At 37.5% G+C, this 23048-nt stretch overlaps 1 protein-coding gene across 1 annotated transcript in view; it reads right to left on the bottom strand.

The window, feature by feature from the left end:
* The window catches only part of DMD (dystrophin), a 1809438-nt gene that overhangs the window by 881104 nt on the left and 905286 nt on the right, over positions 1 to 23048 (bottom strand). Inside the window, exon 43 of the mRNA XM_007456856.1 lies at positions 17265 to 17440. Within this exon, the coding sequence (XP_007456918.1) occupies positions 17265 to 17440 (176 nt within the window). The remainder of the gene's footprint in view (positions 1 to 17264; positions 17441 to 23048) is intronic.

Below are 23048 nucleotides of genomic sequence, written 5' to 3'. Positions count from 1 at the left end.
AAGCTGCAATGTCACTCACGCCGGACATTGATGGCACAGGTTCTGGTTCCTTGCTGGATTCAATACTATCTACCCTCTTGAAAAAACAATCCAGTGATGTCTGGGTAGCAGCTCTTTTTTTCTTGTCATAGATGACACGGTACCACTGGATTGCATTCTGAATGGCTACTGCAACCTTCGTGTACCATTCTATATTTGGGTCCTGTGCCTCAAAAACTAACAGTGCCTCCTAAATAAAGAAAATCCCCTTGCCATTTCCTGCATCGTGAATCTCTTCTGTTCTTCAGTTACTTCTTCTTGTCTCTCTTCATCCTTTCTCTGGGCTTCCAGTTCCATCAGGTCTTCATTAGTAGGCTCCCCATGTTGCCCAGCAAGTTCCATCGTTATGGCTTGGCGCTTCTCAGCAGTACCAGCTACATCACCGCTGCTTTTACACTTGCTTCCAGACATCCTGGGCTTGCAATAAAGATACTGTACTACTGTGCTGTATACAGTACTGTAAAGTACACAAAAGCACAACCTGTAGAGGATGCACGCACATGACAATATATGCCAGGCATGTGAACTAACTTACATGATTGGACATGCAAACGCAGTTTGCATCTTGGAAAGTTCACAACTTGAAGGTTTGTATGTAGGGGAGACTTACTGTATTTGCGAAGTTTTGCCCGTGATTTCTTCAAATAATTTTCCTGTCCCCATCTCTTTCTTTTCTTTTTGGTACTTTTATAATACCTACATTGATACACTCAATGTTTTCCCAAAGGTCTCTGAATCTCTGGTCATTTGTTTTTCATTCTTTTTTTTCTCTGCTCTTCAGACTGAACAGTTTATATTTATCTTCAAGTTTACTGATACTTCTGCCATCTGAAGTCTCTTGAACTACTTTAGTGAATTTTTCACTTTAGTTATGGCACTTTAGTTATGGTACTTTCTTTGTTATAATGTACATCTGTTGATATTCTTTATTTACTGTCATTGTCATCATTCTTTCCTTTAATTATTTAAACACAGTTTGTTTTTTTTTCCTTCTTAAAGGTATTTATCAATATAATAGGAGCTTTGAAGTCTCTATCTGGGCCAACTCAGAGACAAATTCTGTTGTGTGCTCTTTTCCCTGACTATGGGCCACAGTTCCCTGTTTCTTTGGATGTATCATAGTCTGTCTACAAAATTCAACATTTTACTTAATATACTGAAGCAGCTCCAGATTCTGATTTCCTTCCACACCCCCAGAGTTGTTATTTTTGAAGTTTTAATAACTTATCTGGACAATATCTGTGGAATGTTTCCCCATAGTGTATGACTGTTAACAACCTTTCTCTCTTTTTTTAAAATGTCTAGCCTACTAGAGGTCAGCATGGCTTAGCTGTCATTAGGCAATGATTGGTCAGCAGTTGCGTTCAAATACCTTGAGTCAATAAAATTTCCAACTTTTGTCAATGGATCTGTATTTACGTAACGGAATGTATTCAAATTTTAGGCAGTTTTAAAGTCATCGTACAGCAGATATATGGACAACTTGTCCAAGTCCTTTTTGGCTGTCTCATTTCTCATATATTCCTGATAAACCAAATTTCTGGCTAGTCTTCCAGTCAATGGTTTGCCCCAAGCAAAACAGCAATTTTAGGCCAGCTGAGTTGCTAATCAGCCCATTTATTTGCCACCTAGTTCTCTACTGTTACTGATGCTTCTGGGCATGGGGTTTTATACACTTGGCTCCAAATAAAGTCAAACCCTCTGGCAGTGAAGCTGGTTTTCATGTGTTATAAAACTCTGGTCTAAGAACTATGCTGACCAAGCTGGTGGGTGGAAACTGGGAGCAGTCCCAGGCAAAAAACACCAAAGACTACCACTATTCTTATTCAAAGTTCAATAGTTTTCCTTATATAATCACTTTTCAATTAGGTATACGCTTTTGGTTGACTTCCAGAATCGTAAAATATTTTGTACAGCTTTTGCAGGTTTTTGAGTAAATCTGTTGACCTACTCATTTTGCTATCCCTGAAGACCTGTTTCCAGAGAGTAATTTCTAAGCCCTCCTTATGTGCCAGGCACAGGACTAGTCAATTTAGTTACAGTATCTCTAACCCTTACAGCAACCCTACAAGAGATGTATTATTATCCTTATTTTTCTAATGAGTAAAATAAGACTCATAATTTAAGTAAATTGCCAAACAAAAAAGCAAAATAAAAATATAAACAAAAAAGTACCATGCTATTTACTTCCGAGGGTAATAAATACAAGTGGGAACATAGGTGGTTACTGTCCAGCATTTAGTTAGTTTTATTTTACTGGCCAACCCCAACGCCAATTACTCTTAGTTTCCACTGTCCCATGGAAAGGTTAATTGGCAAGAAAATACCAAATAAATCAGTAGGAGAAACAAGCTATTTTTGTCATGCATACACCCTGATCACTTTATAAAATATATTACATTGGTTCATAGAATAGAGTTTTGTTCTCACATATAATCCTAATAAAATACAGGGACGCTCATGACCCTAACTTTTCATAGAGTTACATGCACAAAAACCCAGTCTAAAAACAAAAGATCACTGGAAAATAATCCTAATTTTAATCCACATTTCTGGGTCCAAAAAGGGTATGAATTCAGAAGTTACAGAAGATTCCAGAAATTCCACTTCTTCTCCTCATTTCTTTCATATCTATCAACTGCTTCAGAATCTTTCAATTTCTGAAACTCTCCACAGACTAGACCCATATTCAAGTATTCTCTTGTCTGCTTTATTTTGTAGATCAGCTTTCCCTCTCTAGCTGTGTAACTGCCCTTTACTCAGCCTTCTTATTATCCAAATTCCACATCATTTAATACTACCAAAGATAGTATTACCCTTAGATATTGGAGGAAGCACAAATATGAGAAGAGACAGCCCTGAGTCTTTCTAAATGGTTAGTAAAGATGGAGGGAACACTTTTTTAAAAATTTTTTTAAAAAAATTTATTTTTGGCTGCGTCGGGTCTTAGTTGCTGTGCACGGGCTTTTCTCTAGTTGCAGCGAGTGGGGGCTACTCTTTGTCGTGGTGCGCAGGCTTCTCATTGCAGTGGCTTCTCTTGTTGCGGAGCGTGGGCTCTATGCGTGCAAGCTTCAGCAGTTGCAGCACGCGGGCTCAGTAGTTGTGGCTTGCAGGCTCTGGAACGCAGGCTCAGTAGTTGTGGCGCATGGGCCCAGTTGCTCTGTGGCATGTGGGATCTTCCCAGACCAGGGATCAAACCTGTGTCTCCAGCATTGGCAGGCACATTCTTACCCACAGCACCACCAGGGAAGTCCAACACTCATTGTTAATTTGTCTTGTCGCTGTTATCCTTATTAGCTGTTTTGTTCACATAGGTAAATATGATCATAGGACAATAGAAAAGGCACAGATTTGGGGTCAGCATCACTGACTTTTAGCCCTTGATCCTTCTATAATTCTGATTAGCCTTGGCACAGTATCTTAATCTTTTTGAGCTGCAATTTGATAATTTGTAAAACGGACAAAGGAATACTGCCATCCTCTGATTACCATCTCACAGTCAGGAGAGAGGGTGGACATGAAAGATCTTTAAAACTGAGTTGCTGTGAAGATTACACAGGGAAACATTTGTAAAACTCTTGACAAAGACCATTCATTGGATTGACACAAAATTTAGTGTCAGTATTAACTCTGTTACTTCCAAGTTTCTAGCCTTGACAGGTGAATATATAGTGATGCCACTCAGAGTACCTTCTGTGGAGGAACAGAACATATTTAAGTGTTGTATACATTGATTTTGAGGCCTCAGTGGGACTGAGATATGTCCAGTGGATTTAACTACAGGAGATCATTGATGGCCTTGGCAAAGACTGTATCAGAGCAGTGGTGGGGACCAAGAGCCAAAAAAAAAAAAAAAAAAAAAAAAAAAGAGAGATGAGATAAAAGAGAATATGTGACTTTAAGTATTAGTTACTAGGAAGAGAAGGATTCAAATGGGAATAACTACTAGGACGGGGAAGTAAGAGACCTTTCACACTTTTGGCTGCCTAGAATCTGAACACCCTGCATACATGGTGGGATTTCCTAAGATCAGTGTGGAATCTGAAGGAGGAAGTTCAGTTTTTGAATCTGGAAATTAATGACAGAAAATTGCAAGGGACCATTTAGAATTCTTTCCATCAGCAGTGGCATTTGTCATCCCATCTGTAGTGGTGGAGTGATCCATGGCAGCATGCAGACACAGGGTATGATTTGGACTGTTGTTCCCAGAGATGAGCCTCTCCCTTGGTTTCTGCCCATTTTTGAGCCGATGTTCTAGCCTTCTATATGGGAATAGGAGCAGGTCTTTATCCGTTTCATAAAGTCAATTTCTGCTTACATTAAAGAGAACTGGATTCTGTTATTCACAGCCAAAAACCCTGACAAGTACAGTGGAGAACATTAAGAAAGGAGTGTTGGTAATTTATTTTTAATCTGGGAGCTAAATATACTTACTTGGTCAAGGGTAGGAAGCCAGTAGAGAAAGGATGAAGATACACTTATGCTTGTGTGCATACAGGGGAGAGAGAATAATTAAATGGGCAAGGTTCCTGTGAACTAAGAGATAAGGTCTTCTGAAAATGAGGAGATATTATTATACTGGTGAATGTATAACTAAGTGAAAAATTATTAGATTAGCAGCTCACACACGTATGGTGTTTTCCATTTTAGAAAAGGTTTTTAAAAACATATTTATCAGTGGATAAAAAGAGAAAAACATTTTCATTTAAATTAATCTATATGGAAAAAAGCAAATTATGATAACTTTAGATATATATTAATGGCCAAACTACGCCAGTTCAGAATTACTAAAACAGACTTGTTAAAGGGAACATGAGAATAGACTAGCACACATTATCTAAGGCATCCTACAATTATATTAAATCCCAGGAAGTAATCAATAAAGTGATCAACACATTTTTATCTCTAGTCCGGGTTTTCCTTTGTGCACAAAGATGGTCTACTGACCTGTGAATATTGTGTTTCTTTTTAGTGGTATGATGGCTTGTAATTCTAACATAAAAAACACTTCAGAAATGATTGCTCATAATGTGAAATATGTCTCATAGGACAGGCTTTGTAGGTAGTCATTTCAAGTTTCCTCAGCAACAAGGAAAATAGAAAGAATGCAAAATGCCTTTTGGCCTGTTTTAAGAAAATGGTGGGATCCAGGTGAAGCTGCTGTTGAGTCGGACAGACAACAATAGACAGATTTTAGACACCAATAACCTTAAAGGGAGAGTGCATTTACAGGACCCCAAGTATGGAGTCTTATGGGGCATGCTTTGCTTTGTGCTTATTTCTCATGTTATAGGCTCTCTAGCTACCTCTGTATTGACCGTCTGCATTTCAGTGAATGATGTATCCATGCTTTAAATATGCTGTAGACAACCTTGCTTTCACCAGCGTGTCCCAAACATATACAGAGGCCATTTCTGATCTGCTATTAGTAGGATGAGAACTTTGAGCTTTTTTTTGTATGTTGTGATGAATATGTTCTCCTGGTCTGTCTCCCATATTTTGTCTACCAGCGCTTCTGATTTGTGAGTTAAGGGTGGTAGTCTGTGACCCCATAGAGATCACAGGTATTACTTCGGTCAGTTAGTCACCACTAGTATTCATCTGCCACAGTAGCTTCCTAACACCTGAACCCTTTCTCCACAGCAGTGTTTATTGGTTAATACGTACTCTGGGAACTCTCTTTTGTTTATCAGCTAGTGAGTAAATGAAATGAGAAAGGGATCTCATTGAGAAGCGGTTAGTTGACTGGGGATTGCTACCACGGCTTCACTGAGAAGAAAAAGGCTCAGTGCCTTCAGCCTTGCACATCCAAATGCATGTTTTCTGACTACCTTGTTTTAATTGTTCCACAGGCCCCTCAAACCTATCACATCCCAAGTTGACGTCTTTATGTCTGATTTGCCTTCTTTCCATCTGCGTACGGCCCCTTGTATTTCCTCTCATAACTAACAGCACTATATTCGGCCAATTCTCCAAGCCAGAAATCTGGGGAAGGAGGTTCTCCTAGAATCCTTCAAGCTCCCAACCCTCTCATCTAATCAATTACCAAGTTATTTTACTTTCATCTACTGAGTATCTTGAATGTGTCTTACCTTTATAAGGTTTATTTTGCTCAGACACTCATTGTCCTTAATCTGAAACACTACAAAACTACTTAACTTGAGTCACCCAGCTGCCAGTCTCACCCTCTTCATTTCACCCTGAGCTCAACTATCAGAGGGGCCTATATGGTTCCAAATCTCATCCATTGAAAAACCTCCCCATATTCTTCTACGCCACCCCAGAAAGAAGTTTTTTGAGATATAAAATCTTTTATGACCTGGTCCATCTTGACTGCTCTATTTAGTACCACACCACACTTTGTCCTTTAGACAAACAAGAGAAATCCTCTTATTAAACTTGATTGGGATGACTGGATAGGCAGGTTTTGGAACAATATTGTTAAGCTGGACGGATTATATAAAGTCATTTATGCATATTTAAACATTTTATTTTCACCTAGAACATAAAAATGATCATTAACTCACTACTCATTTGGTATGGGGGAACTGAGTGAAATTCAGCATATTCTTTCTTGTATAAAACACTCCTCGACTGCATAATCTATGACTTTTAGTTTTGATTTCTTTACAGTAAGATTTGGAGACACTGGAAAAAAAATCTAAATGCAAAATCCTTCCAGATTTTTGTGGTTTCTACCCTCTACCCCCAATTTTAAATAGTTGCTTCATCCATATCTAACTGAACAGTATTATTTGCTAATCAGTCTTCCAAAGCATTCAACTTAGTTTTAATAGAAACCACAATTTTCTTTCTCTCTGCATTCCAATTTTATTAGTTTATGTAATATTTAATTGAATAAGAAAATTCTAAAAATAAGAATAACTTGAATAAATGGGTTGGGAACAGCACACGGTTGCCTCTTAGAAATCATACTCTCAAGTGGTGGGAGGCAAGGTGCATGGTTTCAGGAAGTCCACTAGAAAAACTTTTAAAAACATCTATAAGTTACTAATATCCAGCATTCAGTTTGGAGTAGGAATTGGGCTGTTGGTTTTATAACTAGAGTGAAGAACTTAGAATAGGTAAATGAGTAAAGTAAATGGAGATTTAAGAGAGCATATCTGTACTGAACTGCATGTAGTCCTTCAACGTATCCACTCTTTGTTTCATTGATTTTGCTCCTATCACGTTTCCTCTCTGGTCTGTCCATTCATTCTTCATTTGACTCCTGCCAACCTACAAGGCCCATGCCAGAGATCATCCTCCCTACTTCAACTCCCACCTCCCCAGCCCCATAAAAGTTGATACAAGACCATACAGAGTATGCATTCACTTGTGTATCTACAGAGAGTGATACTGTCCGTACCAGCCAATGTGACAGCATGTTTGGATCCAGCTAGTCAGTTTCACTAGAATTTGCCAAGTTTCAAAGAAGAAAATAGGACCTAAAAGGATTAGCTATGAAGCTAATTTTTCATAGTCTTTTGATGAAGAATTATGAATGCCCTTGAAAGCTTTTCAAGAGTCATCAGAGAACAGATGGGAAGAGATGAGCTTTTCCATAGACACCTGTGGATAATATCTGTATGATCCTCTCTGATCAATCTAAAAATAGATCTTTGGCGATATGGATTGCATCTAAAATATCTTCTGGTTACAGGTTGGATGAGGGTAAAATACCTAATTTCAAGCCTAATTCCTACTTAGATCACTAGAATTTACTAGTTGTGATCCAGTAAGACTGACACAGACAAATGTACAAAGTGTTTGAATCAAAGACCTTCTTTTTGGTGTAAATAACTATGGGAATTGAAGTCATTTTCTCTTAAGAGTATTAAACTCTGGAGAACACCTAAACTATGAGTTATTAACCCAACTTCTTCCATTTTTAAGATTAAAGCTGATCAAGTCCAATTTTCAGAACTAAAAATGTATCCATGGAAATGTGATGTTATAAAAACATTAAAAAAAATTGTTCTGGCTCTGTAGATCTATTTTAACCTATGTAACAATGTCAAGTGTAAAGATTTAAATGCCTAGCTTAATTTTGAAAAATTGAAAATCTGAATTGAAAAATCTGGAGAGAAATTTTTACTATTTAAATTGAGAAAATAATTTTTGGTCATCCACAATGTATTCGATTTTCTGCTAAGTACTGTGGGTTACAGAGAGAAGAGTAAGATGCTGCCTTGCCCTCATGAAGCTTTCAATCTTGCTGGGGAAATAAAGTATATGTACATATGATATATAATAGATATGTAAAATGTTATGTGAGTGTTATGAAAAGGAGCAAGAAGAACTTGAGAGCAAAGTACTCCTGCTTGAGAAGAGCAGGTAACATTCATTGAGGAAATAGCACTTCAATTGGCTCCTGGAGCATGGGTAGGACTTTGAACAAAAATTAAGAGGAAAGGCAATTTAACACAAAAGTAAATGGCTTTTGCAAAAGCTGAATGACAGAACACTTCAGGTCATTTTATGCTTTAGACACCAGCTGCAATGGTGAAAACGGCGGATAACATGCTTGCAAAGATAGGTCAGAACAGATTTCATGTACTATTCACTTGCTACTGAGTATGGCCAGGTAAGGGAATGGGCTTGGTAAGTGAGAGTCTGGTGGGCAGAAACTGTAAGTGAGAAATAAAATATTGCTTGCCATATCAGTAAACAAAGGATGTCACGGTCATCAGAGATTGCAGCCCTCCACCAGTGAGTCCTGAGGGAACTCAGGAAGGAAACAAAGAATACCTGCCACCTAGCAGCCATAAGACTGCAGCCACACCCGACGGTGAGCCCTGAGGAAACTCAGGATGCGAAAAGACAGGATACTGGCCTGAGATAGCTGGGGTGCATATCAAACGAATGATTTCAGTGAGCCCAGACTCTTGTATCTTCTCATAGGAAGAGAAGCACTAAATTCCCTAACCTGAGATATCTGGTTTTCTTTAATTAACAATAATCTTTTGACTTTCAGACTACCCGCCCTTTGTTGCAAAACTCCTATATATCCTAGCTCCCCTCTCGGCCTCGCCTCCTGGGAGCAGTTTTCTCAGGGTTACTTGAGATGCTCCCTCCCAGGCTTGAAGGCCTCAGTATATCTTCCGAATAAAACATAACTCTCAACTTTTAGGTTGTATATATATATTTTTAGTCGACAGAAGTATATCTTAGAGAATACTAAAGGTCCAAGCTAAGTAATGTAAAATCGGATCTAGAATAACAATGCGAGACTTAGGACTATTTGGGCTTATATCCTGGTTCAAATACTTGCTAATTATGTGATCTGGGGCAAAGAACTTCAGCAGTCTGTGCTCCGATTGCCCTTCTGTAGACATGGAAATAAGAAGAGAGTTGTTATGAGGATTACATGAGCTATGTAAAGCACTTGGAACGGCTCGTGGCAATATTAAGTGCTGTCACCACCACCACCATCATCATCATCATCATCGCCCGTATATAAGGGTCTCTATAATGTATTATGAAGTCAAATGTCTATGGGAAAGCAATTAATATAAATGACTGAGGTGGAACAATTGTGGCAAACTGAAGAGAAGGTTTGCTTGCCCAAACCAGTGCTGCTCAAACTTTAAGATGCACATGAATCACCTGGGAATCTTGTTAAAATGATGACTATGATTTATTAGATTCTGCATTTCTTAGCACCTCCTGGGTGATGTCTGTGCTCTGGTCCAGAGACCACACTTTGAGCAGCAAGAAACATCTGTTACTTTGTTGCAACTGATCATGCCTTGAGAGAACGTCGGAATGAGTGCCTAGTAGCCAGATCTAAGGTTTCAAAACGAGACAAAAATCCTAGTTTTTTAAAATACGAAGACTCTCAATTTTTAAGTGTTGACAATTATTTCATAACAGTGCCTATGTAGAAAGACCACACGCTTTCCAAGCTAGATTCAGCTTGTGGGCACTCAGTCGGCAAACTCGGGCTGGACTAAGAATCAGGGTTAAAACTGGTGCTAAGACACCAGGGAAGTTCAGGTATAAAGCAAGCGGACTAGAGTCAGGGCTGGAGGGATCCTGGGGGGCCAAGGCTGAATGTGTGAGAAGGCTTTTAGCACTGGTTTACACGCATATGTTGGCTACATTTAAAATATGGCCTACACCACAAAGAGACTTGTGAATTATAGTAAAATTTTGTTTTTCATTTTGTAGAAAACAGTGCTATCTGAAGACTATTTCGTTAGGGACATCTGAATTAGTGAGAAGCCAAAATTAAAGAAGACTTAAGAGAAAACAGTTGTCTTACAAAGGGTGCGTAGAGTAATATGAATTGCTAATGGAGATTTTCAAGAAGAGGTCCTACTAGGGCTATTTTAATGAATTAGATAAGGCTCATTTCTAATTAACAGCATCTATTTGCATGCAAACAGTGAGCTAAGGTCTTTAAAAAACAATTTCTTCCCTTAAGTACATTCAGGAACGCCTCCCATTAGCTTATTTACACCATTAATTTGCTTGGTAAACTAGCATAGATTATATACAGGTAAACTTTGGTTCAAAGATTCAGCAGTAGAGGCAATGAAATGAATAAGAAGTTACTGCTTTTACATGAAGTCTAACACAATAAGAACTTTTTAATATGCTTAGCCTTACTTTGGATTTTGATGCATTGTGACTGACAGAGACGTCTGCATCCTTGCAAAAGTAACATGAAAACATTTTTTCCCCTAGTACTGCTTGCCACAAAGGTGCCAGTATCCCTTTGAGAAGGTGTTACTGCCGGGGTCTTGGCTTCTATATAACATTCTCCAGTGAAGGAAATCAGAGGTCCTTAGAGAATGGTAGATTCCATGCCTGGGGCAGGGAAAATACAAGGTGAACCTGGGACATTTAAGCAGAAAGCTTGAACGGGCTCCCACTGGTTAAATTTGGTAGAGGTGAGGATCAGCAAGAATGATAACTAATTCATTACAACATACTGACTAAATCAGAATCCATAAGTCCATACTGAGATCAAAGAGAGAAAAAAAGGAAGTGTTTTCTTTTATTTAATAGAAGAAATCAGTTTGTAGGATTCATGTCAGAACTAGGAAAATCATAATTTTGAGTCCCCAGTGTAACAACTGGGCCAGGGAAGGATCATCAATGGGTATTAAAGCCATCAGATGACTTACTAATTTCAAATAAAAATACATTACTTTACAGTTCAATATCTAATGGTTGCCACCTTAAGCAAGTGATCAAACTTAGCAGCATTTAGAGTGAGAATACCTCATATTATGCATCTCCTGATGTGATAACAATTACATAGCATCCTATATGAAGTATTCTTGCCAGAAACATTTGACTTGTCTTTTTTCAAGTTTCATCTAGACCCAACTTCCAGTTTAAAAGAAATACAGAAAATAGAAGGCAAATGGAATCGAAACTGGAAAAGAAGTAAAACTCATTGTTTGCAGATGACATGATACCACACATAGAAAATCCTAAAGATGCTACCAGAAACAATTAGAGCTCATCAATGAATTCAGTCAATTTGCTGGATACAAAATTGATAAACATAAATCTATTTCATTTCTATATACTAACAATGAAATATCAGAAAGAGAAATTAAGGAAACAATCTCATTTATCATTGCATCAAAAAGAATGAAATACCTGGGAATAAACTTATTTAAGGAGGCAAATGACCTGTACTCCAAAAACTATAAGACACTGATGAAAGAAACTGAAGACCACACAAACAGAAGGAAAGATATACTGTGTTCTGGGATAGGAAGAATCAGTATTGTTAAAATGCCCATACTACCCAAGGCAATCTACATATTCAATGCAATCCCTATGGAATTACTAAGGGCATTTTTCACAGAACTGGAAGAAAAAAAACCTTAAATTTGTGTGGAAACACAAACCACCATGAATAGCCAAAACAATCCTGAGAAAGCAGAATGGAGCTGGAAGAATCAGGCTCCCTGACTTCAGACTATACTACAAAGCTACAGTCATCAAAATGATACGGTGCTGGCACAAAAACAGACATACAGACCAAAGGAAAAGGATATAAAGCCCAGAAATTAATCCACACACTTAAGGTCAATTAATCTACGACAAAGGAGGCAAGAATAAACAATGGAGAAAAGACAGTTGCTTCAATAAGTGGTGCAGGGAAAACTGGACAGCTACATGTAAAAGAATGAAAATAGAATATTCTCTAACATCATATGCCAAAATAAACTCAAAATGGATTAAAGACCTAAATGTACGACTGGACACTATAAAACTCCTGGAGGAAAACATAGGCAGAACACTCTTTGACATAAATTGCAGTGATATGTTTTTGGATCCGTCTCCTAGAGGAACAAAAATAAACTAATAGGACCTAATTAAAAGCTTTTGCACAGCAAAGGAAACCATAAATGAGATGAAAAGACAACCTATGGACTTGGAGAAAATATTTGCAAATGATGCTACTGACAAGGGATTAATCTCCAAAATATACAAACAACTCATACGACTTAATATAAAAAAAAACAAACACCCTGGGCTTCCCTGGTGGCGCAGTGGTTGAGAGTCTGCCTACCAATGCAGGGGACATGGATTCGTGCCCCGATCCGGGAAGATCCCACATGCCGCAGAGCGGCTGGGCCCGGGAGCCGTGGCCGCAGAGCCTGCGCGTCCGGAGCCTGTGCTCCGCAACGGGAGAGGCCACAACAGTGAGAGGCCCAGGTACCACAAAAACCAACAAACCAACAAACAAACAACCCAATCCAAAAATGGGCAGAAGACCTAAACAGACTTTTCTCCAAAGAAGACATACAGATGGCCAAGAGGCACATGAAAAGGTGCTCAACATTGCTAATTATTAGAGAAATGCAAATCAAAACTACAACGAAGTATCACCTCACACCAATCAGAATGGCCATCGTCAAAAACTCTACAAATAATAAATGCTGAAGAAGGTGTGGAGAAAAAGGAACCCTCCTACACTGCTGGTGGCAATGTAAAGTGGTGCAGTCACTATGGAGAACAGTATGGAGGTTCCTTAAAAAAACTAAAAAGAGTTACCATATAATCTAGCAATCCCACTCCTGGGCATATATCCGGAGAAAACCCTACTTTGAAAAGATGAATGGACAGGACATTAAAAATATGGTGTTATTTTCAATTTTCTTGAGTATGATAAACACTCATGGTTATATACGGCATGCCATTATTCTAAGGAGATGCACGCTGAAGTATTTAGTGGTTAGGTATAAAAGTGTTTATAATTTACATGCAACTGTTAAAACAACAAAAATTTGTGTGCGTATATTATTTCCTATATTAAATAAAGGCAGATACTGGGGAGGTAGAGAGAAAGAGAAAGAAAAAGCATATATGGTGAAATGTTAATTGTTGAATCTAGAAACGTACGAGGAGGTGAGGAGGGTATATGGGTACATATTCATTATGCTACTTGTTTTTCAACTTTTCAATATGCTTGAAACTTTTCACTAAAAAATGTTGGAGAAGAAAAACTTCAAGCACTATTTCCAACCCAGTCAAATTTAAATTAAAGGTGTTATTCCTCAGTATATGCTAGTACAATTTTTGTCGTATCTGTGAAATGGAGGAAGTAATACATTCGTCAAAAGAAAAGAGAGAGAATCTCTTAAAGTCATTTTTTATTGCTATGGGCAATGATTCAGAGATTCCTCAAATTAGGGATTGCACCTCCCATTATGCTGCTTCCCTCTTTCATTCAACCTTTCATAAACTGACATTATTCTAAGTAAAATACAGTTTCTTATGTTGTCAGCAACCCATTGCTTGAAGGCCTGCCCACCTACATTCCCTTGACTGGTACATCTCCTGGAAAACTCCAGGATAAAATAAGTGAATGTTTGAGGATGGTGACTACACCATCAAAAAGGAGTAAAACCATGGTATTGGGTTGGCCAAAAAGTTCGTTCGGGTTTTTCCAAATGACCTTTCTGGCCAGCCCAATGTATGAGAATGAGGTCTGGGCAGATTAAACGAACAGCTGACTAGAAATAGTGTTGTTGTTGCTGTTGTTTTAAGGTTATGGACCCCCTTCAGCAATCCGGTGAAGCCTGAGACTTCTCAGAATAATGTTTTTAAATCCAGAATATAAAATACATAGGACTCCAAAGGAAGCCAATTGTATTGAAATAGTTTCAAAACTATTAGAAACACAAATTTCTGATAAAGTAATGCTTGCTTGTTTATTATTAACACATTAATAAGATACTGTGGTAGATCGAATAGCTACTGTAGTTTTGAAGCAGTGACAAGCATGAACCGTATTTTGAGATATATGTAACAACTCTAATGAGATAGGAGCACATCTGTGATTTCACAGATACTGCTAGCATTGCTCTGGTTTGTTGCCTATATTCAAAATGCAAGGGGATGCTCAACTTCAGTTAAGAGGTTAGTGAAAACAAAGAGGTATTTCCCCCCATTCAAGCTCATGGCACCCCTTGAATTCTACCAGTGGACCGAGGCTTAAGCGTCTTCACATACAGGCTTGCTTTGCTTTAACCTGTGACTTCCCTTTATGGTCAATAGGTTTTCATTTGCATCTTCTTCGTTTACAAAGACCTTTGTGGTGGCTAAGCCATCATTAAACTCATTACTATGATGCTTAAACCCATAGATGTTATCCAGTTCCTCTGCTTCCTAATTGAGGCAACAGTAAATTTTCTATATTAAATTGCACAGCTAATTGACTATTTCATACTTCATTTACTTCCAACACAGACTAACCTTAATGGATGTCCACTGCTATTTGAAATTTTCTGAGAATTTTCTTCTCATATTTCGGATAGCTTACATTTTCAAAGAGAAATGTTTAAAATTATTTGTAGCTATAAAGCTACAAATAATTTTTGTAGACTTTAACTGCTTAAATTATACACTTTTTTCATTTGTGTACATGGACTAAGAAATATTGATTTCCAACAGCTGCATTTAAATCCCACTGCAAACTAAGAATACTGTTGTCACCTTGAACAGTCATCTTATTTTTCACCTGTGCAATAAATAACTTCTATCTCCTTCTAACTTCTGCTTGGGGTGCACTGAAAGCATGACACTGATTAATAACAGTCTCATGTACAGCCCTCCCACAACTGTTAGGTTAACATATTCTTTATAAAATATTATTTTACTTATTTTCACTTTATGTGCTACTGGGTGCTTGGAAATAGCTGTGAGTGTGTTTGTACAGAAATGGCACTTATATTTTATTACTTTACATTTCATAAAATTTAAATGATACAAAAATCCTGATTATGCCACAAAACTGATCTCAGTGGAAATTTAAATATGCTAACATTTATTTTTTAAATGTATCATGAAGTAGACAACTTTAAAAGCTGAGTTAAAAAAAAACTCAAGGAAGCTCATCTTGACTTTTTAAGGAACAAAAGTACAATAGTTAATGTAGGTCAGAATGTTTAAATGTGAGAAAGTTTTTCTAACCAATTACAGCCAAATCCCTAGCTGTAATTAACCTACAGTTTGTGTAGTATTTCACAAGAGTCAGCATACACCAATTTCTTATAAGCTTAGAAAGATCTAAAATTTTACAGCTTATTTGGTGAAACAGGTATATTGCCCTACCTTCATTTATAAGTTACAATTTGCATTTAGAAGTCAGTAACCAATAACAAGAATTTAAAAATCCAGGTAAGAAGTTACAGAAAATATTAACAAGCTTTACTCAAACATTATATGAGTAAGGTATTTCAAAATGAGAAACAATACCTTGTATACAATAATGAAAAAATAATCCTCCAATCAATTTAATTCACTTTATGAATTCAACATATTCTTATACATGCTATTCAATTTTCCTTAATCTCCCCATTTCTTAACATCTTATTTTGGACTAGATTGGGTCTGGGGCAGAAATGATGTTATACAGGTTTAAACCTGCCCATAGTGTAAATATATCAGTTATTTAAATAATGGGATAGCTGTGTATTTAATAGAAGGATTTCAATTTTGGGAAAAAAAAAAAGTGTATGACTTTCCCAAGGAAGCGATTTAACTACAAAGTTTGGATCTTTATTTTATGATTATATATATAATATATAAAACAATATATATTTTGTTTTATATATATATATATATATATATATATATATATATAAAACAATATTTTCTAAACCAAGATTTAAAATAAAAATGTTTTTAGATGATGCTGTTATTTTTTAACTTTAGCAAGATTTGTGTATTGTGTGTGCACATGTGTGTAGATCAACTAATGCATTCATTTTGTACAGCAGTATGAATTGTACCTACTTTCTGAATAATGCAACATGAGCAAAGGCGGCCAGAGGAGGTGGGCAATGACAATGAACGTAATTCCAAAATCTTTCTAACACATCCTCACCAAAGACGCTCATCGGTGAGTTGTTCTAGTTTTCTGAATATTAAAATCCACCTATTATGTAGATGATAGGTAGGAAGCAAGAGCTTGGCAGTAGAACTGAGTTTTCATTGTTCATAACAATAGTCTCATTTGGTAAATAACGACCAAGTCCTCCCTTATGAAACAGGAAACATTCGCAACAACTGGAAGCATAATACAAAATCCTGTTTATAAAAATATCTATGTTTTCCAACTGCAGCAGCACACACTTGGCTGTCTGTGCTTTCGATACATTCCAAGGGAAAGTTAAATGATGACTGAATTCAACACTAACCTTTCTCAGGTTTTGTTTTCCTCTCTAGATTTGAACGTTTTCAGCCCAAGTCCCTCTTTCAGAATGTACTAAGAAATGTAGTGGAACTAAAAGGTAAATATGACTATCATGTTTTTCAGCATCATAAGTCACATTTGTAGCTGTTAAAAAAATCTAGCCAAAGAGCAGTCTTTCCTACAAAATGGTCATTTATAACTTCCCTTTCTCATCTTCTTTAAAAAATAATTGAGACGCAGCTTGTTTAAGCTGGAATAGACTGAAGACATTCATATTTAAACAATCATGTGTGATTTTTAAAACAAACTTCAAAATTTAAAACAGTCAAAAAGCACTGCCTATTTAACTAGCAACAGCTACGCATTTTATCATTCTAGAAAAAGAAAGAACAAGTTCACTATTGCTATTAACTGTTGATGGGCTCCTTAACGTTAGTGCCTTTCACCCTGGTTATAATCTTTCACAAAATCTTTTTTTTTTTTTTTTTCTTTTAAGGGCAGCTTAAACAGCTCCGCTAAAACTTTAGAATTCCTATTTTATCTGTCGCCCTACCTCTTTTTTCTTTCCGCCAGCTGTTTGCAGACCTCCTGCCACCGCAGATTCAGGCTTCCCAATTTTTCTTGTAGAATATTGGCATCTGTTTTTGAGGACTGCTGAATTATTTCTTCCCCATTTGCATTCAATACTCTGACAACAGTTTGCCGCTGCCCGATGCCATCCTGGAGTTCCTGTGAGATACCAAAAAGGCAAAACAAAAATGAAGCCCTATGTTCTTTTATTTGAGAAAAGATTAAACAACGTGCTACCACATGCGGTTCTATTGGGAGAGAAAGAAATAAAAAAGCTCCATGTGAAAGTTTCTCTATGAAACTGACATGCCCATATCCAAAGGATACAAGACAGAAAGACACGTCTTATGTGTCAGTAAAAAAGCACCCTCTCAGTTCAGCTCGTTTTTATATTTGTAAAGCTTGTCAACTAGAGGATGCTATAATGTCCTACAAATCAATTAGTTGGAAACCTTCTCAAGAGCAAATTCGATTTCTTGTCCCCACAAGGATATTCCATGTTTAATAGTGTATGAAGTGTTGTAAAATTTAAACAAGAAAGTATTTAGATTTCTTTGAGACTGTCAATATGAGAGGTGAAAAAGAAGAAACATAGTGTAGCCAGAGTATTTTTTAAAAAAGCCTCGAGATACTTAAACAAAAATTCATTACGATACGAGGAGGAAATTTATTTCAAATTCTGTTTCCATCAATGAATTTTGCATTATAAAACCACATAAGACTGAGAATTAATTGCTTTCAGGGGCAGCCTATCAAGAAATCCCTAAGGTACAGAGAAATTTAAAAATAATCTATAGCCACCAGAACATTTTTATGAGTCACTGACGGTGTCAAGCTTAAGTATCTTCTAGCTTTTTATCCTAAATGAAATTTTAAGAGTACAGTGTCAGAAAAATAGTTCTTTTAAAAAAGACTGTTACAACCAAATATGTATTAAAAATGCCTTTTGCCGTTAAATAAAAATGGCACTCTACCTTTTTTTTTTTTTTTTTTTTTAAAAAAAAAAAAAAAGGTAATCTAGAGCTTCCCTAGTGGCGCAGTGGTTGAGAGTCCGCCTGCAGATGCAGGGGACACAGGTTCGTGCCCCGGTCCGGGAAGACCCCAGATGCCGTGGAGCGGCTGGGCCCGTGAGCCATGGCCGCTGAGCCTGCGCGTCCGGAGCCTGCGCTCCGCAACGGGAGAGGCCACAACAGTGAGAGGCCCGCGTACCGCAAGAAATAAAAAATAAAAAAATTTAAAAAAGGTAATCTAGAATTTGTAAGGCAGTTACAACCCATTACTAAACCTGAAGATTAGAAAATGAAGTAATATAAGAACTTGAGATATTTACCATATTTCAATCTAAAGGACTCACAGACCCTTATGTATGGATGGGATAGTCATTATGCAGACCACTTTCCAGTACATGTGATTCTAATTACATAATATTCTTAAATCCCTCTGTCCCAAGAGCAAGTACATACAAACTCCATTACATGCTTGCCAAATAAATAAATGAATGCTTGTTTACTAAGACTGGGTCAAATCTCCTTTAGATTCTCATTACACATAAATGTACTGGGTTTTTGTTTGTTTGTGTTTTACTACTTTCATGTATTATTATTTTGAATACTAGAGTCTTTGGTAGTATAACTTCAGCAGTTAAAAGACTCACTAAATCCGCAAAAATGACAACAGGCCATTATTCCAGGAGCACAGTACCTCACAATGAACATAAAACTATGCACAGTCACTGAGCTATTTGTAAGCTTTCCCGACCATACTCTCTTGTGCATGAGATGTGCTCTAGTAAACACGTGATACTTCCTTGCAGCTAGTTGACTTTACTTGCATCACACTCTTTAACACCTGTTCAGATCACTGTTGCATGTGACAGTCATTGCTTAGTAACAGGTAGCCCCATTCATAACAAACTGTGTCTATATTCCGATTATACCGTAAAATCCTTGAGGTCAGAGATTGTGTCCTATATACAGTCTTGTTCCTAATGCTTACTGTAACATCTGGCTCATGAGGGGTTTCAATAAGTATCCACTGAGTGAATGCATGAATCTATGAATAAAGGAAGCGGAGGAGGAGACGAGGGGAGGAAGGAAGGAGTTCTCATCATTGCCAAGGTATTATTAGTATTAATACTGATCACTAGACCTCCTAGAGAGTCAAAGAAATAAGTACAGTTTTCTAGGTTTTAGGCAGTGTATAATCTAGCTGACAAGATTAGACATATTTGTGAATGATCATTTGTTACACTATATACAGTAGAATAGAGAAAGCAAGGTGCTCAATAAATGATAGATCAGAAGGGGGAGGATCTTAGTGGAAGGATGAAAAGGAGATAATTTGGGGGATAATTTGGAATTGAAAGAATAGGTAGGCCTTAGGGACATGCAGGGTCGGGGCGGTGGTGGGGAGGGGATGGCAGAAGACAAGGCCTATGGTGTGCAATTTTTGTGATCTGATCCCGAGTATACATTTGGGCTCTCTGTCACCATATGAGAGTGGAAGTTTCGGGAGAGGTGTAGCCCTGGATTAATATTGGGCTTGGGCAGAGAGGACTTTGCTTTTCATTAAAGACTTTGCAATTCGTTGGAGAGAAACAGAAAATGACATAAGTACAGGAGTGTCAGAGCTAGAGCTGTGTTCCTAGGTAATTCTGAGGCAAAGTTTAGGCTAATGTTAAGGCAGGGACACAGGTAAAACAGCTAGGACAGGAGTCTGTGAGGTAGGTATTGGGGCTAAACCTAGAGTTTAGACAATGCACCAGAACAGAAAGGCAAGAGGTAACATGAACTGTTAAGGCAGAATCAACAGGGCTGGAGAACTAGCTGGGTCACGCAATCATGAATGACTCCTGAAATGGGGAAACCTTTGCCGAAAACACCAAAGTCAGGGAAGCCGTTAGAGGAGAAAGATTATGACTCTAATTTGTATCTCCAATGGTGTCCAATACCCACGACTGTTAGAAATACTTTTTAAAAATGCATGGAGCAGGCTTCCCTGGTGGCGCAGTGGTTGGGATTCAGCCTGCCGATGCAGGGGACACAGGTTTGCGCCCCGGTCCAGGAGGATCCCACATGCCGCAGAACGGCTGGGCCCGTGGGCCATGGCCGCTGAGCCTGCGTGTCCAGAGCCTGTGCTCCACAACGGGAGAGGCCACAGCAGTGAGAGGCCCGCGTACCGCAAAAAAACAAAAAAAAAATGCATGGAGCACCTATCAGATGTGTACTATAGCACTGCGTCTCAATCTTTAATGTGCACATCTCCTAGAGATCTTGTTAAACTGCTGATTCTGATTCAGTAGGTCTGTCGAGGGCCCCAAATTCTCTACTTCTAACAAGCTTCAAGGGGATACTGATATCGTTGGTCTGGGAACAATACTTTGAGTAATAACATGATAGAATAAATGCCTTCTGGATCTTTGTTAAGGAATCAAAGAATTCTTGAGGCTAGGTTATAATGCTATAAACTAAAGCTGCTTCAGAATTTTCTCTCAGCCCCCTTGCTTTGTATTTTTGATCTTGGCCCTTCTACTTCATGGCTGATGGCTACAGTGACTTTTACAATCCAACTGTAGAATCAGCAAGGGTTTTATTATTTCTATTTCCCAGATAAGCAACAGAACTGAGTAGCTAAGAATGAAGCAATAATTTAAAATCGTTAGATACAAATCTCATTTATATAGAGTCCCAAAACAGGGCCTTCAGATTTTTTTTAAATTTTGTGAAAGAAGAGCTCATTAAATAGTGTACTGCATTTGTGTGAGATTTTGTTATCAGGAGAAGTATTTATAGTATATGATTGACATGAGGAGAATTTTCAGTAATAAAGCTTAAGACGACAAAATAATGGATCAAAGCAGGAAGTAAAAACTTGTACATGTTGTTTTACAGTTAGCCTCTGAGCCCAAAGATAAAATTTGACTTACAAAATTAAATGTAAAACCTCAATCAACTTTATTCACTTAGTGAAAAACAAATTAATTTTCATTCTATAGCTTCTAAGTATTTTAAGTACTAAATTATTCACTACCAGTGAACTTTCCAAGCTTTGATATCATATTAATGTTCTGTTGTCATAAGCATCCTTATCTATTTCTCTGGCAATTAACATCTAGTCTTAGCTTTGGATAGAAAAAAATCATAATTAAATTGATTGGGTTATTCATCAAAGTTAGAAAGCTTATTGTGTTTTGATTCCAATATTAAAGCATCATTCTTAATAATGACTGCTTATCAGACTCCCCTAGGGAGCTTTTTCAAAATATAAATTTAAAAGTCCAGAATTCCACTGTAAACCAACTGAATCAGAATCTCTGTGTGAAAGGGGACAAAGGTGTACAAAATAGATACACTATTAAAGAAAGGTACGCAAGAAATACGTGGAGCAGGCAAGGGAGCAGAAGGGGCATGTTTTAGAGTTACTGCATTATTATTAACTTCTTGTGTGCTTTTTAAATTGAGAAATGTTCCTAAATTATAGAAAGTGACACACATATCTAAGTCCTCCAAGTCTGGTCAAACTGAGGGAAGAGAAGAAGAATTATAGGCAAGGAAGGAACAGCTATCAATAGATTTTTATAGAGGGAAAAATACGAGCCAAAGAAACTAGTACATTTTATACGAAAATGTTGCGTAAGTTTAATAAGTATTTTTGTAAAACTTTCCAAAACTGTATCAAAACACAATACCTGGAAAATAAAATGTGACAAATGAAGAAAAATAAGAAGCTAAGAAGCAGTTATGGGAAATTGTACAATGACAAATTGGATAAGCTATGTAGGAGATAAAGAATTGGCAAAATATCACAAACTAGGAGGAACAGGAAAATAGACGAGACAAAAAGTGATTGGGGGAAAAGATAAAGACTGAGGGAAACGAGAGAAAAACAAAAAACCTTCACTGAACAAGCAGATATGTCAAAAATCCAATCCTGTGATTTACTGGTAAGTCTGTTAATGTTTTATTTTGAGACAGATTAATCATTGCCTCAGTTTACTCATTGGTCAAGTGAAAACATGTAATAATATGAACCCTCTAGAGATTTGTGAAACTGCCAGGTAGAAATTTATGGTGCAATTTCATAAAAAATATGATGCACTATCTTTGCCACTGTTCCTCTTTGTCAGTCCCTAGGATTCAAGTTAGAGTCTGAAAAATTGTTTCTGGTCCTTTTCTCAAAGATAAATTGGACAAGTTTGTCTCTCATGTTAGTTCTTAGACTATACAGTCATGACCATCTTTAGAGGTTTTAACGTGCTCAGAAAATATCTTTCAACTTCTGTTAGGTGATGAATTTCTGTAAGGAAATGGACACATACTTAAGGAAAACAGCAGACTTAGCAACAGGACACACTCAACCTAGCCCATTCACGGGCTGGGTGATTCTATCCTCATGAAAGACTTGATGACCCTGTGAGAGCACCTCATGAGGATAGTGACAAGGATTGAAAGATGGCTAAAACTGGGGAAATCCAGCACTTTGAAAGAGGGAGAAAGAGAGGCAGAGTGAAAAAAAAGAATAGTAAACACAAAAATAGGAAGGATTAAAAAAAGTGAAAAGTGGTAATTTTTTAGTAAAGAATGAAAGGTGTAGGAGGAAAGAATCAAGGTCCAGAGAGCCCAGAGTGAGGAGATCAAGAGTGATGCCTACATATTTACTACAAGATTAAGTCCAAATACTAGCCTACCAGGCAAAGTCTGAAGGGCCTCTACAGCCTGTTCTCTCCTCTGCCTTTGCAGCCTGCTCTACTGCTGCTCCCCAATTCCAA

The sequence above is a fragment of the Lipotes vexillifer genome, unplaced genomic scaffold (genome assembly GCF_000442215.2).
Source record: "Lipotes vexillifer unplaced genomic scaffold, Lipotes_vexillifer_v1.1 scaffold207, whole genome shotgun sequence".
Classification (NCBI taxonomy): domain Eukaryota; kingdom Metazoa; phylum Chordata; class Mammalia; order Artiodactyla; family Lipotidae; genus Lipotes; species Lipotes vexillifer.
The sequence above is the reverse complement of the archived record's forward strand: the minus strand, read 5'-3'. Positions and strand labels throughout refer to the sequence as shown.